Source organism: Rhineura floridana, chromosome 11 (assembly GCF_030035675.1).
Source record: "Rhineura floridana isolate rRhiFlo1 chromosome 11, rRhiFlo1.hap2, whole genome shotgun sequence".
Lineage (NCBI taxonomy): Eukaryota > Metazoa > Chordata > Lepidosauria > Squamata > Rhineuridae > Rhineura > Rhineura floridana.
In genome coordinates, this window is record NC_084490.1 from 54,969,896 (window position 1) to 54,988,866 (window position 18,971).

Sequence of the window (18,971 nt, forward strand, 5' to 3'; positions counted from 1 at the left end):
CAGCCTATAACCATGTTGTCAGGGTAGCCATACAACACTCCTGCCACTTCTGAGCAGAGGGCTTTCTACCCGCCTCCCAGGATGCGTCCCCTGTTCCCACGGTAGCTCAACGGTCCCCAACCAAGAGTGAGGGCAATAGCCTTTCTGAACCAGTCACAGTTTGCAGTATTGTAGCTGAAACAACGTACCATTGGAAAGAGTCAGCAAACCCCCTATTCATGAAACCAAGTGCTTTATGGTCCACCTCATTGGTACAGAATCTTTCCAGCCAAGTGTGAAGATGTGGAGAAAAACAAGTAAGCGGCATTGTATCTCAGTGGGTAGAGTACATGCATTGCATATAGAAGGTCCTCAGTGGGACCCTTGGCATCTGCAAGGAAAAGAATGTCTGGCAGCAATGCTGAAAAAAACATGGAGACCTTACAGAGCCAGTGCCAATCAGAGAATCAGAGAATAGTAGAATTAGAAGGGGCGTATAAGGCCATCAAGTCCAACCCCCTGCTCAATGCAGGAATCCAAGTTAAAGTTTGAGCATTTCTTAGCTTTATTATTACAGTGCTGATTTTATTTTAAAATAAAAAAACGCCTAGCACTAAGAAAATTAATGTGGCCATGTGTCCTGTTTTACAGAGGATAGTCCTCTATTTGAAGGCATCCTCTGTTTGAAGATTGTCCAGTCCAAATCTGGTTTACAGATAAGGATCCTTAAGAAGGGAGAGAGCAGGAACTGTGAAGTTGCTCATCAACAATAAGCAGCATCTGTTCAACAGACTAAGCAGGCACATAAGTAATCTGGTATCTTATCAGCTATGAAGACTGAACTGAGCTAGATGGGTAGAAAGTGGCTTATTACATCCTAGCAGAGTATGTTTTTATAAAGTTCTTGGGCTTCCTAGGAAGTTCTTATTTCTCCATTGCATTCACCTTTACTGTGAAGGATGCATGTTGTCTTGCTAGCCCTTAACATACCTTAGTAGATGATACAAATGAATAATGTTCACTTCAGAGCAGACCTTGGAAAGGGAAGAGAGCAATATTGCCTGTCGGAGTCTTCAGCTGTTGTACAAGAGTGGAACAGCAGCAGGTGTCAGTCCCATGAAAGGCTGAGACATTTTCAACACTTTTAACACAATACAGCAACTGGCTTATTTTTTCCAACCTGAAAGTCTCTTCCAGCTGGGAAACTATCTATTGGAATTGACAGACTAGTCTAGCTAAATTGGGTAGTGGCTCCTTATCTCACTGGAATCTGTGGAATGGAACCCTCCTCCCCTGAGAAATGGGCTTGGTTTGCATCCCTTGAGGAGTTGTGTTGACAGGAGGTATCTGTTCCTCCATGCATCCATAGCTCTCTGTTTTTCTTCCTTATATAGGGATGCCAAGATTCTCTGACTAGATCAGAGCAGAGATCCATCTCTGCCCACTGTCACCCTACAGTGGCTTCTACTAGTTGTTTTGGTGTATTCTGTTAGAATATGCTCACAAATAAGTCCCCAAATGTTACTAGCTGCCCCCTCCCTCGAAAAACACTAGCCTTCTAGTTACCATATACCTAGTTATTTGTTTGTCAGCCTAAGGCCGTAATCATATATACATCCACTTTGGGAGTACTTCTGAATAAACATACAAAAAATAAACATAAAAAACGGCAAGAAAGAAAGCAGGAAACTACTTTAAAGGCTTGCTACCTGATTTCCTGGAAGCAATTCATATAGATGCAGATGACCCAAGTGTCTATTTTAAAGAGCTGAGAACTTTTTGTTTGTTCATTTCTAGTACCTACCTACCATGGATATTACTGGGTTTTAGTAACCATATTTGTTGTTCCTTCCACCCAGCCACAAATGAAAGAAATGCAAACAAGCTGATGCTTTCCTCCGGTATTTGCATAGTGCTTTTTCAGCTTTAAAACTATTTTCTCAAAAGAAAAAAAATGTCTGGGGAGTATAAATGAGTGTCAGAAATTAAAAGATATCAACACTGACTAGAAAAACTATTTTAAATACAAAATAAGTACATCCTCATAAAGGTATTGGTCAATATTTGCTAGAGAATGTCAACAACTTGCAATTAATGACATTCATCCTAAGTGGGTCCACGACATTTAATTGATCCATTAAATTAATCATTTTTTAAAACAACTTTTAAAAGTGCCCCTGATTAATATGACAGCAGATTTTAAAATACATATTAGTTTGAATACACGTACATACTGGAATTGCATATGGTAGAATTGCATCTTAAGAGGCATTCTCCTTGTTCATTATCTAAATGTGCATTATCTAAAAATGCTTCTTTCTTTTAGAACTATTTTTTTTAACCATCCACAAATGTACATACGATTTTTTTAACTGAGTGGCATACATTTTATATAAGAATATAGCATCTTAGAGATTAAGGAAGTCAGACAGAGAGTGACTCTCACACTTAATATCATGTTAGGTTTGGATAAGTTATGCCGAGAACCAAACCTGATACTTAATTCTTGGCAGTTCTGTGTAATGCTGCTGTGTAAATAAATTTCCAAGAGATGCACACTTCCACATATGAGAAGGAATCTTTAAGTATTTAGGTAATTGGGACATATTGCCCTAAAGCACATGCACAGTGCTGTTTGTTAGAGAAGACAGCTGGTAGCAATTTGGTACCCACCATTTGGTCACAGAATTGATCATAATGGCAATAACATTCCTTCTTAAAATGCATATTTTTATTTTTGGAGTGGAATGCTTTGTGGGGGAGCTTTGATTTGTTTTGTTGGAGAAGATCAGTGTAGCCTCTCCATATGCCCACAGACTTCTGGACACATCACATGCCATCCATGTAATGAGATTGGAGGTTAATTCGCCCATTGTCTGCATGCAAGTATCTACCTCAAAAGGTGGAGAGTGGGACTCTTCTGTCCTTGGAGATTACTCCACAAGCCAGCAGCATGTTATCGTGTCATTGCAGCGGCTCTTCACAAAATAAATAGCAATTTACAGGGAGTCTCTTGAAATGCTGTGATAGCCTAAGAACAAAGAAATCATCTATTACTCTGCTGACAGCATTTACTTTGCAATTTGCTTTCCCAACCTTTTGGCTTGATTATCTTTTTTTTGGGGGGGGGGGTTGGTTGGTTGGTTTGGTTTTCTTTCAATTTTTCATAGAAATATGAGATTGGATTTTGGTACATTCATTAGAAGCCAATTGAAAAGACGCAGGCAGGAAGGGGGGGAGAATGTTCTTCAGTGCAATTGCTAAAGTAAAATCAATTAATGCTAAAAGCTTGACAAACACATGACAAATGCTTGGAGATTCATTACTACCGTTTTGGTTGATATTCAGAAGTTTCCCAATATTCCTTCAGCATAATGAACTTGACTCCTCCCTTCGTAGGTTCCTTGTTAGTATCTTGCCCTTCTGTGAAAACCTTTGCTTCCATGCTAGACAAAACAAGGAGGCTGGCAGGATGGGAAATTTCCACTTTTCCTGCTTGGCTCCTTCTGTGCCAAACACTTTGAGGTTTGTCTGGATTTTTAATGCTTCCTGTCTTCAGTGGGTCAAAACAGTGTTCTGGGGTTTTCTGAAACTTCCTTCAGGTGGGGTATGGGGGCAATTGACAAGTGTTTTGTTCATATAAAAGTAACCTCGAATGTTGTGTGGGGAGAATTATCAAATATGGGCGGGAGAGTGTGTGCACCAAAGTTTTCTTGTGCTACCTGGAAGTTCTGGAAGCATCATCATAAGACAGGGGTCACTGTGTGGCTGCTGATAATTGGCAGCTTTTTTGCAACCCCTGGAATCATCTCTTATGAGAAGGGGTGTGGCAGGCAGTACACTCCTAATTCATAAGAAATAGCATTTAGCCTGAACTCCTTCCTCACTCCTGCAGGGATAAGATGGGAAAGGGATGGGGCTTTTTTCTGGTGCTGAAAGTGGAAGAACAAAATATGCCATAGCAGATAGCTAAATGCACATTGCTTCTTTAATTCAGTGCTGGTGCTTTTCCTTCCTTTAAAATCTATGGGTCAGAGGCTGAGGTTACTCCAGGCCTGCCATCTTTTTTTTTTAAGTAAGAGGTCCAGCAGATCAGATCAGGCCTTCATTTTCATCTCCCAGTCTGTGTGATTATATTGCACATGCATGCACCATCTCACAAAGGAACGACACTGGAATAGGACCGGGGGAACTGGCAACTGCAAAGGAATGGTGATGGCACAAGGGTGAGAGAGGCTGAGGACCATCCTCCAGACAATTTTAATATTGATTTATTATTTCCCTAATTGGATTTCTTATTGTTGACACTTGAAGCTGTTTATTTCTCATTTTTATTGTTGATCATTTATTTTTAGCATGTTGTTCGTATTTTTTGAATTTGATTGCTTTGTATGCTGCCTTTGATTTTGACAAAAATTTGTCAACAAATATGGAAAACTAAACAATGGCCCAGAGACTGGAAGCGTGCAATATACATCCCAATTCCAAAGAAAGGGGATCCCAGGGAATGCAGTAATTATCAAACTATTGCCTTAATATCCCATGTAAGTAAAGTAATGCTCAAGATTCTACAACAAACGCTCTTACCATATGGAGCGAGAAATGCCAGATGTCCAACCTGGATTTAGAAAGGGAAGAAGCATCAGAGATCATATCGCAAACATACGTTGGATAATGGAACGGACCAAGGAATTTCAGAAGGAAATCACCCTGTGCTTTATAGATTACAGCAAAGCCTTTGACTGTGTAGATCATGAAAAACTATGGAATGCTTTAAAAGAAATGGGGGTGCCACAGCATCTGATTGTCCTGATGTACAACCTATACTCTGGACAAGAGGCTATTGTAAGGACAGAATATGGAGAAACCGATTGGTTCCCCATTGGAAAGGGTGTGAGACAGGGGTGTATTTTATCACCCTACTTGTTTAATCTATACACAGAACATAGCATATGGAAAGCGGGATTGGACCAAGATGAAGGAGGTGTGAGGGAGAAATTTCAATAATTTAAGATATGCAGACGATACCATACTCTTAGCAGAAACCAGTAATGATTTGAAACGAATGTTGATGAAAGTTAAAGAGGAAAGCACAAAAGCAGGACTACAGCTGAATGTCAAGAAGGCTAAAGTAATGACAACAGAAGATTTATGTAACTTTACAGTTGACAATGAGGACATTGAACTTGTCAAGGATTATCAATACCTTGGCACAGTCATTAACCAAAATGGAGACAATAGTCAAGAAATCAGAAGAAGGCTAGGACTGGGGAGGGCAGCTGTGAGAGAACTAGAAAAAGTCTTCAAATGCAAAGATGTATCACTGTACACTAAAGTCAGGATCATGCAGACCATGGTATTCCCGATTTCTATGTATGGATGTGAAAGTTGGACAGTGAAAAAAGTGGATAAGAGAAAAATCAACTCTTGGCACCAAATACAAGCCCCACCTGGGATCAACTCTGCTCAAGAATTCCACATCGGTATTTATGAGTGGAGCAAATCTGTATACAGGAACACTAAACGCCTCCTTCTGCATCTGCAAAGCAAACTGCTTCCTTTGCCTACGTGGTTTGAAATCAAACCAAAGATAAAGTACAGTGTGCAATATGGGCCCATATATGAAAAGTATATATAAAAGGGAATAAACAATCATACAAATAGGACAATAAAAAAATATACAATGGTATGACTGGTTGTGGATCTATTTCGACCAATGAGTCTTTTTCAAGTATGTCCCAATAATCTTAAGTCCTTGGGAAGAGTATTTTCAACAAAACTCTTATTGGAATGTGTCCAGGTTCCTCATGTGCATCCTCGATTCCTCCTCAGCCATGTATTTGAAAAAGACTTGTCAAAACTGATCCATAACCAGTTTTCTGTTATGTATTGTTCATTGTCCTATTTGTACCATTGTTTATTCTCTTTTATATATGCATTTTTAGTACATTATAGTGTATCAATATTTGTAGGTCATTCTATTGTTTGTAGTTTGAAATCAAACCACGCAGACAAATGAACTCTTTTTTTCCTTTGCAAAGCAGCTTGAATTCAAGCCAATCCGGAAAGTGAAACACTTCTTAATTCCCCCAGGTTTGGGGACAAAGGAACATTTTTCTTTTTGCAGACCCAGATGGGGTTTTCAGGCTATTCCCCAATGGTGAACAGAAGGAGGACTTAGTCACTCCTTCCCAGCAAATTTAGTGACATCAGATAATTGTGGTAACCATATCAGCTCTCCACCTTTTGTTGTCTAATAAGAACCTGCAACTAGCCTGAAAAAAACACAGAGAAGCTTGATCCTTGCTCCCCTTGTATTCATGGAAGTCAGTCTCCTAGTTTAAGAACTCGCATGGGTATAAAAAGGGCCAGGACTTGGCCTCAGAACTTATTAATGCCTGTAATGACTTGACTCTCAAACACGTAATATAAATGTAGAGTGCCTACGAGATATATGTAGAGTGTCTTCAACTTTGCCTTTGAATAAAACCATGACTGGCCCCAACGTATTAGGAATGAAAGTCTTCCAAGAAAGGTGGTGTGGTTTTTAAAACTGACATTATTCCAGCACTTCTTTTTAGGAATTTAGCCCTTTTCTCTGTTTACTGTCCTAACAATTCAGTTGTTCAGTAATCATTTGTATATCAGCAAGAAACCTCCTTTACAATTCAGGGGAAATTATTTTACCATATTTTGTAGTTCTAGGCATAAAAGTGAATTTTACTCTCTTCTGCTGTAGGTGAGATTGGAGTTGAGGGTTGCCAGGATAAGTATTCATTTCTGTGCATTCAAAGTTCTCTGGGTAAATTTGGAAGAACAGGCACAGAACTACATCACTGATTTAAAGGAAATAGTGTCTCCTAGCAATGTTGCCCTTTTTCAGGCGTCTGCAGATTGTCCAGGGGAGTCTTGGGATAGCTGCTGAAGCAGAAGAGGCAGCAGCAGTAGCTTTTAATTCTCTGTGAGCACCAATTCCTTTTTTTTTTACAATAATTTTTATTCAAATTTTCATAAAACATAGAAAACAAAATCATAAAACATTCAAAGACAAAAAACAAAACAAAACAAAAATGATTAAACAAAAAAAAATAAAATGTTGACTTCCCATTTGTCACATATCAAATCAGTTATAGGTCTACAATATATAACAATCCTGTCTCTTAAATCATATTATAAAATCACTTTCCTCCAGTAGTTATCTTAATTAATCATCAAATCTCATAAACATTACTTTATTCTTTCCACAAAAAGTCAAAGAGAGGTTTCAATTCTTTAAGAAATATATCTATCAATTTTTCTCCAAATAAACATGTCAATTAATCCATCTCGTTAATAATTATAATAATCTTATTGTCATAACCATAGTCCAAATAAACATTTCAATTAATCCATCTCATCAGAATCTGTTAGGTCCAATAATTTCAATAGCCATTATTCCATTATCCCTATTAGTTCCATCTTCCATCTTCAATAGTCCTGTTAAGTCCAGTAATTTCAGTGTCCAATCTTCCATTATCAGTATTCCATAATAATCTTGCTGTTGTAGCCATAGTCATATAATAAGAGTCTGATGGGAATTTCCTCTATCCCAAATATTTTCTTGCCATCCATTCTGAATAAGTTGCTGAAATACTGTTGTAAAGTCATATCTGTGTGAGCACCAATTCCAAAGCTGACATTTAATTAAGTTGCAGTAGCACTTCGTTGTGGATTTCAAAATTTATAGGTTGATTATTTTTTCTGATCCAAGGTCTTTGATGAGGGTGTATATATTTAGGCAGAATTTAGTTGGGCTGGAGATCAGCATTTCTGTGCCTTCCTGAAATGGGTTATGGGCCCATGGTACAAGTTAAAAGTTCATCAGATCATGATAAATGTGCAACAAATGGAGAGTTCTGACAAACCTCAAAAGTATGTCTTGTCTGTTTTTGTTGACTACAAGTTCATGTCTAATTTGAGGAATCTGACCCATATAATAGGTATCAATAAGAGGTAGAGATCTTTGTATGTATGCTACTTTGCTGTAAGATAGGCATCCATCCAACTCTCTCTCTCTCTCTCTCTCTCTCTCTCTCTCACACACACACACACACACACACACACACACACACACACACCACCACCACCACCACCACCACCCCCACCACCACCACCACCACCACCACCACCACCACCCAATCAACCTGTATAATCTAAGGCACAGTTGGGTACCAAGAGATAGCAGGTTCATTACAGAATGGTATTGACTGTACACACAGTTCCTTGTGGCTCAAGTAAGTGAGCCAAAATACTTGGTGCAGGGAATAGTCCATCCAGGCCGCACTAGCCAATAAACCTGAGGATTTATTTATTTATTGCCTTGCCCAGTAATATGTGGCTTGAGTCACTTTTTTTGAAATCATTGAGAGCAGTCCTCACCATGTTGTGTAAGCTTCCTTCCTCCACCCCAATAATGTTTGTACTTCTATGTTATTTTTGCCTGAGAGTAGGAGAGGATTTGAGGACCATTTGCCTAGAAGTATCCTACCTGCTCAAGAATAACCTGCTTGGGTGCTGGCAAACACAGTGACTAAGCTGACAGCACTGGAAAGGAATGGAAGACCAGTTACAAAACTGTCTCGGACAACAGGCACTGGAGAGCATCAGACAGGAGTCCACTATTTTTTAAAATATTCCTGTGCCTAGAAAAGTTAAATCCTGGCTGTATAAATTATGCAAGTTGAGAAAATTTCCATCATTTGTCATTATGCATGTTCAGAGCCATAAGGTCCTGAAACTTTTTTTTAAAATGCAAGCTGAAATTCTCAACAAGGTGTCTTCTGTGTCTGCTACCACATTCAAGACTTTGTCCTGATTTTGTTTGGGGGGGGGCACCCAAATACATGGTTCAGAGAACAAAACTGTTGTTCAGATTCCAGAACTTGTGGTGCTTCCAGAGGGGAACTTCTTGTGACTGACAGGTGTGCTGAATCAGTGGCATTTGGTATGCCTGATGCCCTCCATCTCACAGACATCACCTTCTGCCCAATAGCTGTATCTCCAGACAGCTGCAATGTCTATGTGAGCTGCACAGCAAAATGGAGTGCAAAACCACCAACTGCATCACCAAGCTGCTATGCTAGAAGGAACCTCTTTGTTTTGAGGGATTTCCTGTTGCAGGTCCTGTTTAGCAAGCATTAGGGATTACAGGAAACACCAGCTGCAAGTGTCGGTGCATTTTCTAAATAAATAATGTTGTATTGTAGAGTTGTGTGGATGAACATGATTGTAAAATGCTGTTCACATTCATATATACACATTTCATAATGCTAATTTAGTGACTGATTTTTAATTTGCAAACGGGCATCCCTAGAAGAGGCAGCAGCCTCTAGCTTTTCTCCACTCCCCCCTCCCCAGCCAAATAAGAGCATACATGTCAGTCACATCTTCTGGTTGGCTGGCAGTGATGCACTATCAGATTGAGCTGCTCATATCCAGGTTACTATGGTGACCACCGAGACCAAGAGAATTGTAATGTTTGAAAGAAGTGATTTCTCCCTTTGGTTTTTGCGCCAGTGCCCCTGCTCTCCCCCTGCACATGCTGTTTTCACTTCTCTTGTTTCTTCAGTGGAACTATGTGAGTAATCTTCTAGCTGGGGTGATCTGATTGTTAAATTTCTTCCATTTTATGCCTTCTCTCCATTACCTTGAAACATAATGGGTACAAAATGCAACACAAATGGCACCATTTGCCTACATACCCAGCAACTGAGAATTTCTAAAGTGTGGAGCTAGAGCTTCCAGGAGCTGCTGATGTACTTAATGAGTAACCCTAGCAACATAATTCCCTGCCTGTGTCGGTTCATCTTTGAGAAAAAGAGGACTCGGAGATAATCAGAGGTTGGATTAGGTTTGCTGGCATCTGCCTCTCAGGTGTTGGGAGTCCCAGTCTGACTGTCTGCCACATTCAGTATTCCAAAAGCCATGCATTACTGCGCTCTCACTCATTCTATCTGCAGGCCACCCTCTTATTAATTTTTTTTTCTATCCTGCAAGGAGCTGAAGGATAACATTTTTATTATTAAAACAAAACTGCAAGGGTGCCCCAATTTCTCAAAATAGCATCTTTTCAATTAACTGCCATTGTATAAATAATGGGCAATTTGCTAGGGTGGAGTTACATCCTTTGAAAGAAATGTTAAGTAGTGTTTCACAACTGTTTTTGTGAAATGTTTTTATGCTGAAGGGTGGGGTATAAATTAAACAAATACTAGACATACTCCACTGGGAATAAATTCTACTGTGTTTGGCTCTTAGCAAGTTGTGCCTGTTGTAAGCAGGCGCTATGACACCTGAAACAGGCACAGTTATGAGGTTTAGTAGACTAAGTCTTGAGCTTGGACAGGTGAGAATTTGGTTTACTAGGGGCAGGTAAGTGCACCAGAATAGGCAGATTTGGTATCCTATCATTCTCCTTGTCCTCTAGTGCATGCATGCACAGCTGTTTCAAGCTGCTTTGAGTGATCTGCCCTGCTGCTTGCTGTGCCAACAGTGAGCAGAGACAAATGTTGGGTGCATTTTGCAATGCATACATCTAAAGATGACTACTGAAAATGCAAAAGCACCCAGTCATCTATGTAAAGTGTGGGTAGTGTAATAGTAAGACTGTTTATCTTAAATAAACTGTGAAGAATTCTGGACTTGTTTTCCCATTATTTGTGTCAACACAGCCTATCTCCAGCCTTTTGAATCTCTACCTGCTTTTTCAGTTTAATCTAGGGTCGTTTCTGAAACATCTGGCTCTTAGTTATAGTTTGGAGGTTGAAGCAATGTTTCACAAGCCAGGTTTCAAAAGCCTTCTGTTGTTAGGGATGTTGCTCCTACAGTCACTGCCTTTTCAAGCATGCTTTCTATGCGTGAACTGTGACCCCAAATATCTACATGACCCTCACTGGCTTTAAAATGTGTAGTGGGAGAGGCCTGCAGCACAAACCAAGAAAGCAAATACTGTTTGTTTTTCATGATCAGTCAAGCTCTCAGTTTGTTTTCATTAAGGGGGGGGAGCAACTTGGCCCCAAATCCAGTGATTGTGGGAGGAGGGAAAGCAGCTTCTGTTATTGTGTGTGGACGTTGGATGAATCATTGCTGTCTTTCAAGTCAAGAGGTTACTAAACTGGTCTGTGGATAAGACTGTCTGCAGCTGACTTCCTCTGAAGTTTTGATGAAACTGACTTTATGCTGTTTCTGCTTTTTGTTCTGATAGGCAAGTGTACTCTACATGGGCACGCACAATTTTGGCAGCCCAGATTCTGAAAGTGTATGCTTGCTTGTTTTGCATAATTCTGCTTTTGCTGTTTTATTGTGTTCATTATGTTCATATCCTCGTCATGAGGAGGAGTTATGCACAGCATTGAAACTGCTGCCTCTGAATTGTGGACATCTTCTTTAGCACTTCCTCTGGCTTTTGAGATTTCAAAAGGTATTCCCTCCCTCCTTTCAAGTCTAATTTTCCAGTGGGAGTGTCATGAAAGCAGAGATGCTCAGGATACTGAATTCTATAGCCAATACAAGTTTATGTCATATTTCTTGTGGTATTTGAACTGTGCTCATCTTTTTTTGTGTATGCAGACCATTGCTTGGGCTTTGCAAACCACTGCTTGGTGTTGTGGAGTAATGAACTTTTATATGTGAATTTGTCTGTAAGGTAACAAGCCATACATGTTTGTGCCTCTCCAGTAATGTAACTTGAAAGAAGGATGTAAAAAGAAAATAGCACCAGCACTTTTGGCTCTTAATCAGCAGTGTGCTGTGTGTATTCATATCTATGGTCAACCACTGAGAGTTAGGCATCTGAAATGTGGTGTGAGGTTTGGCAATGTGGAAAATGTCAGTTTTCTTTCAAAGCAAGTGTCTAGCCCTCGTGGCTTGAGAGAAAAGTTTGGAAATAAGTGAGCGCATCTAAGGAAGGTTCAGAACCCCAATGGAAACTGGGAATTCAGGTAGTCAGAAGAGGAATTGTCTTATGTTGTTGTTATTAATTTCATTTATGAATCACTTCCAATGAGGCATCCCGAAGCAATGTACTGCTTTGCACAACTTGCTCTCCTTTCCCTGCACCTAATAGTCAAACCCCAATCTCATTCTCCTCCTCCTGCTGGCTCCCAGTCTTTGAAAACCTAAATAGCCCTGAGTGGTATTCAGTGCTAGTCCTTCTTAGAGTAGACCTATTGAAGTTAATGCACCTGACTAACTTAGGTTTATTCATTTCAGTATGTCTGCTCTGAGTAGGACTTAGTTGAATGCAACCCCCTGTCTGTCTGTCTGTTTTGGAAGCAAAATTAATTGATTAGTGTGGTATCAGTGTATGCACATTTATAGAAGGTATTTGGAGCCCAGAATCCATATATGCTTTAGCTTTAAAATAATGTGGCTGCAAGGGAGTTTTGGGTGCGTTTTTCAGCAATGCTGAAACCAAACAGGCTGGCCTGGCCTGGCCTGAGTCCTGCATGGCAGATACACGGGGGCTCCTCAGCAGACAAGCAAGAATGGGAAGGAGTCCCTGAAAGTAGAAAGTTTGAAACCGTCTCGCATGCCACACAATCCTCTGCATGTTTACTCGGAAGCAAGTCCCACTGTGTCAAGTGAGGTTTACTTCTAGCTGAGTGTGCCTCAGACTGCAGCCTTAGATTAATAGCTCACCCTTGTTTCTGAAGCTTAAGGTAGGTAACATAATGTTCTTCGCCCATTTATTGTGTAGTTCTACAGATTGGAAACTGAAGCAAAGGATAGAGTGTCCTCTCCAAGGCTAGTCTGGCCACATGGAATGGATGCTACACCAACACACACACCTTAGTGTAGCTGCCTGTACTGGAAGACCATTGCCACAACTTGTGGTAACAATATCCAGAAGTGAACTGTGGAAACTACCTTTTGACAGCATCAGACTGGTTAAACAGTGGTGAAAGGGTGCAGTTTCCCCCATTCCACAGGAGCACAAATTCTGAGAGGCAATGAGTAGAATGGCGATCCAAGGCTGGGAGAGGCAGGCCAAAGGAGTGAAAAGAAATGATGATGATTATGGAGCCTCTGGTGATAAGAGGAGGCCAAATTCATGATCAGTGTCCTTCGTAAAAGGTTATCTTGCTACTTTCTTGCCCAACAATGAGAAGGGGAGGGGTATAGTTGAGAGACTAGAGAGTTATCCCTCCTCTCCTCCCCCATGATGCCTCTGCAAGCACCTGTTGCCTCCTGTGACTTTGCCATGTGTTGATCTGGGTCTGCTGAGGCACTGCAAAAATAGCAAATTAATCAGGGATTTTCGATGCAACTCATTGTGGCGTAAGTAAAGAATAATTAAATACCTGGAACAGTGGAAGACCTGGCCTTGCTGTCCCAATGGTACCCTGATCTGACAGTTTTGTGTCTTTTTTGTTTGTTAGTCTTGTCTCTTTTCTTTTTCTTGTTTTAAAAAGATAGCTAACATTTACTATTAACAGCACGATCCTAAGCACCTTTATGCAGAAGAAAGTCTCAAAGGGGGCTTCCTCCCTCAGATGGGAAATACCAAATAGGAATACCATTTAAGTACCTGTTACACCATGCTGTGGACCTTTTCCTCCAAAGGGGGGTGGGGTAGGAATTAAATTTCCAGCAGAAAGCATTGGAAGAAAATAATGGATATCACAGAATCTGGCAATGTTTTGGAAAAAGTGCTTTTTAAGGATTTTGTCTCCATTTTTCAGGAAGTGATACAAGACCTTTTTTAAAAGAATTAAACAGACTTTGGCATGTGGGAATGTTCTTGCCAACTGCACTTTTAATTTTTGCATTTTAAATGATTGTTAGCTATCCTGTCTGTAAGGAGGATAGATCTGCATTATTACACTGAAGGGATGGAGATGAGCCATTTAAAAAATCCAATATGCAAATGATATAGGTTGCTGAATGTCCTGCTCCCCCACAATGTAAAGTACATTTTATAAGTTGAATAGCAACTTACAGTTACATATCCTGTTTTCCTTTGCATTAGTTGCTGGAACTTCTTTGCCCTGGAAATTTGCCAAAAAGCGTCATCGGAAAGACAGTAAACTCTCTTTATTTAGTCTGACATTCAAGGGTCTTCTTTTAATTAAAAAAAGAGACCTGTTTTTGCACACAGTTCTCTTGGACCTGATTTTTTTTATCCCTGTCCAATGCAGAGTTTTATGTGGGGCTTCTAAGTTGGAAGGTAGGTGGAAACCTTGAGGCAGAGCAGGCCAGCAAGCTGAGCAGCGATCAGCAGGTGGTAGAATGTGGGAGGAGACCTGAGGAAGGAAGAGTTCATTCTCTCCCCCACAAACAAAGAAGTTGACCCTCTTCTTGCCGTCATCAGTAATGATTTAAAGGAGTAGCAAAGTAGTCTCTGGAACCAGAGCTGCTGTATTAGAAAGTTGTCTGCAAGAATTACTTGAAAATTGCTTGATCACTCCCACATCTGACACCCACCACCAGTCCAACTTACTGTGCCCTACTTTCCTCTCACATGTTAGGCTTCTCCTGCTATAAAGGTAGCTACAGCCCCCCCATCAGCTCATAGAAGAGAAGATATTCACAACACACACACACACCTCTACTGTAGCAGCTTTGAGATGATAATATGGACAGAGGACAAATAATGTGCTTTCAGGTAAAGCATATTTGTTCACCAGTGAAGACAAAAGTCCGTGAAGGTTGAAACCCAAATTTAACTCCAGCTTGCAGCAACTCTTTGAATAGATTTAAAACTCAGACGTCTGCACACTGCAAATTGTGTTGCAAATCGTTCACTTGCATGTGAGCACGCTGCCTGAGAAGCTCAGCCATGTTTACAATTGCAGCCTTCATATCACTTTTCGGTATAATGCTGCAAAATATGGAAATACTGTCAATACTAGAAATGTGCTTATTGTGGGAAGCAGGGCTGCGGAGTCGTGGAGTCGGAGTCAAAGTCGGGAGCAATTTTGGGTGGAGTCAGAGTCGGTAGAAATGTACCAACTCCGACTCTTTCATAAATGGCAAATGTATATTCACTAGTAATAACAAATTTACTGTAGTAAAATGGTAGCACAAGGCATTTCATCACCACCACGTGAATCCAGAGCTTGGAAAAGTTACTTTTTTGAACTGCAACTCCCACGAGCCCAATCCCTGAGGCTGATGGGAGTTGTAGTTTTAAAAAGTAAGTTTTCCAAGCTCTGGATTCACGTGGTGGTGATGAAAAGCCTTGTGCTACCATTTTACTACAGTAAATTTGTTATTACTAGTGAATATACATTTGCCATTTATGAAGGAGTTGGAGTCGGACAGTATAAAAATAGAGAAGTCGAAGGTCTGGCGTACCGACTCCACAGCCCTGGTGGGAAGGAGCTCTGTGGGTAAGAACCAGTTTCCCCAGGTGCATGAAGGGGACTCTCTGTTCCTCAACTTGCATGAGTAGTACTACCTTCCACCTTCACTGATGTCATACCAAAGAATGCTCAATCTTCCTTACACCATCTTCTGAAGTTGCCAGTCCTTATGGTCTTTTCAGAACTGTGGCTGAAGGAGTTGGTTCTTTTTCTCCATCTGCCTGATCTGTTCTAATTTCTGTGGTTACTCACAGTCTCACAAGCTGCTAGGAGATGGCATAGCTGATTTTACAAGTTCAAGATGGCCCTTTGTTTCATGCAGAACTTGGCAGGAGGCAAAACTTGCCAAGTGCAGTTTCTTCTTCTTTGCTCCCCATTCTAACTCTGTCTTTAATGTTTTTGTCTTGCCCTGCAGTGAGAAACGCCGCCTGCAAGTGAGTGTCACCAATCCAGTCCAGTGTAGCATGCATGGTCGGAAATGCACTGTCTCCGTAGAAACCAGAATAAACCAATCGGAACCAAACTTCACCAAGGATCGGTCAGGCTTCATCCTCTGTGTGCCTGGAAATTAGCATTGCTTCTGCTAGACAAGGGAAGTGGGGAACAAGGCTTCCTCTCAAAACAGCCTTTCAGTCCTCTTGTGCCTTGAATCTTGCAGTGGGGAGGAGGGTTGTAAAGATGTTTGTCTCTCAAGCTGCACTGAGCAGGAGCTTAAAATACTCCCTCCATTATGCCTGCTATAAGTTCAGAACTGGCTTCTGCACCATGTTGTACCAAAGTGCCTTTTATTAATTATTTTTATATCCCTCTGCTATACTTCTATTCCTCCCACGCCGTCCTCATACCTAAGATTACTGTATAATTAATTATCAAGGCTCCATTTGGAGGAACCAAAGCCTTGCATGAGAGGGAATAGGAAGGAACAGACCAAACATTCATTTTAAATGGGATCCATATTTGGGGAGAGATGGGCTTTCCATAGCACAGGGGCAAGGGTCTGGCAGCAGTTTCCCACTGAGCTTCCCCCAACCCCTTGCATCTTTTGTTCCAAGGTTACGCCTGAGAGAATAGTCCCCAACATCCCTGACCATAGGCCGTGCTGGCTGGGAGTCCAACAGCATCAGGAAAGCACCACATCAGCTACCCCTGTCCTAGATGATATCATGAAGCATTAATCATCCCACCCAGGAAAGGCAGTTCAGGTTTGGGATAGGCTGTTTTGCTGCAGTACTTCCTGCATTGCTGGCATTGTACTGTATTCCTAGATGAGCTCTAGGTTGTTTCCACCTGGGCACTAGCAGACAGGTGGAAAGAGCACCAGCTTTGAAGTATATCCCCCTCCCTGACTTGGTACAGATTCTCCTTAGTGATGCTGCTGTTTATGCAAGCGTTGCAGCGGATTGCTTGGGCCGGTGCATAACATGTTTTGTCCGAGCAGCTGGCATCATTCTAGCCAGTGTAGCCTTGTAGCTGCCTTTTAACAGTTACACCACTCTCTGTTGGATAGTAGCACAGCCTTGTTGACAAGCTTTGTTTTCTTCTGTGCCAAAATAAGGATGTTTTATTTGGCACTGATGGTGAGCGCTTCCAGCATATTGAAACACAGGTAGAGATGCGCTATTGTGGAGCACTTGAAAAGGGCCCACACCAGATAAGTAAAATGCCAGATGAATAAAATAAATAACCAAGCCTGGCACTGCAGGTCAGGTCAGGCTTCATCTGCTTGATGATTGTTCACAACCCCCTTGCGAGGTAAGGACAATGAATGGCTTCAATATATTCAGGTTTCATAAAGCATGGGAATGTAGCCCTTCCTAAATCAACGTGGAGAAGCAAACTGGTTCCCTCACGGAGAACAAATTTCCCTCCACCAAGTTGGTAAGGGAAGTCCTTTTTATACAGTTCCGAGCCATTCTGGCTATGCATCATATTTTGAGGGAAGGGGGGGCCTGTGCCTCTGCCCGAGATGGTTGTGCGTCCATCTTTGTGGTTCAGCTTCCCAGTGAAGGGGGCCACCATCTCTGTCCATTCCTTGCCTGTTCCGTGACTGGCCTGGATATTTCAAGAGCTCAGTTTTGTAACATTTTAAAGTACTTTTCAGTAGAGATGCCCAGGGGATGGAGGTAAATTCTCTTTGAAGTCTTTGACCAGTCCCACAATACTTACAGCATATATGAAGTCCATTATCTTATCCAGTGTTCATTCCAATTAATGTTGAGCACATCTGTGCTGAAAGGTATTCAGGTTGGGCTTCACCCGTCATTTCTTCTGAAAAGAAAGCTGGCTCTTGACCAGTCTTGCCAACCAGACTGAGTTTGCACCAGATTCCCTCTAGCCAGTAGCAAAATGGACCTGTCCCCACACATCCACCTTCCCTCAATCCTTTCTCTACTTCTGTTAATTAGCAGAGAACCTTCCAAGTCTCACTTTCACAGCAGCCAAATAAGCCAAATAAGCTTTTTAATTAGCACTTTTATATGGTATCCCAACATAATAGTTGGATTTGAATGATGACAGAAGTCAATAAATTGTGTAGTAAGGAAGTCTCTCCAAATCTGTAAGACTGGCTGTATCGTATGTAATGAAGTATTTGTCTTGGTTTATATGAATATACAGTATTTGTGCCTTTTCTGGTGTGTGAGAGAGAGATTTTCTTGGATTTTATCTATAAATTAACTTTTTCTTTATATGTTTGATTTTTAAGCCCGAGGGAATAATGTAATGAACATTTTAAAATGTAGTTTATATAGAAATGTGGGCAAGAACTCTTGTTATAATTGAAATGTATTTTTGTTTACATAATTAATTGCAATAAATGAAAGAACTCTCATTTATACCCAATAATGCTCAGTTCTTTGTACTGAGGAAGCACACAGAAATCTGTGGGGCCTTCAAAGGATTTGCATTACTCTTGAGTCTCACTTTCTAATACATTTTCTTTTTAAACTTTTATAAAAACTTCTAGTCCTCAAGACTGCAAAACAGCCAACTCTCAGAGGAAAAGCACTATGAAGAATATTAAATACGTTACTGATAAAAATGCTGCCTTAGACTATTTTTAGATGGGAGTAAAAATATTTTAAATAAGTACATAAAATAAATGTATTGATATGGGCTAGGTCTCTAAATGGTTGTTTCCAACAAACTATCTCATTCAGCACTTTTGACTGTCATCCATAGGTTTTTTCTCTTGCACAGTTTTTATGTGCCCTCAGCTTGTCCCAGCTTTCCAGTCCCTCATCTCTGACAAATTCCAGGCTCTTTGAAATTTGTAGCAAGATAGTGGAATTAAGAAAACTGCTTATTTCCAAATGCAATCATGTTAGCTTTGCTTGTAATTCATGGCCCATCCTTTAGAGCTGTAAACCATGTGACAATTTTCCAGAGCTTGGAAGATTACTTTTAAAAAGTAATAAATTACAGTTACAATTACTTGGCCCCAAAAAAGTAGTAATTACCGTTACAATTGCAATTGCTCTGAAAGTAACTGATTACTTTACTTTTTCTCAAAAGTAATCACTACAATTACATTTCAGTTACTTTTAAAAAAAAACTCCTACAAGGTGCTGGCCTTGGCTGCTGCACATCTAAGAAGCCTAAAACAATATTAAAAATAAACACACACACACAGGGGGTAGTAGAATAAAA

General features: G+C 40.6%; 1 protein-coding gene across 1 annotated transcript in view; it reads left to right on the forward strand.

Annotated features, from left to right (window-relative positions):
• Positions 1–18,157, forward strand: part of MYO1D (myosin ID) — a 178,239-nt gene extending 160,082 nt beyond the window's left edge. Inside the window, exon 22 of the mRNA XM_061588024.1 lies at positions 15,739–18,157. Within this exon, the coding sequence (XP_061444008.1) occupies positions 15,739–15,895 (157 nt within the window). The 3' untranslated portion in view covers positions 15,896–18,157. The remainder of the gene's footprint in view (positions 1–15,738) is intronic.
• The last annotated feature ends 814 nt before the right edge of the window (positions 18,158–18,971 follow it).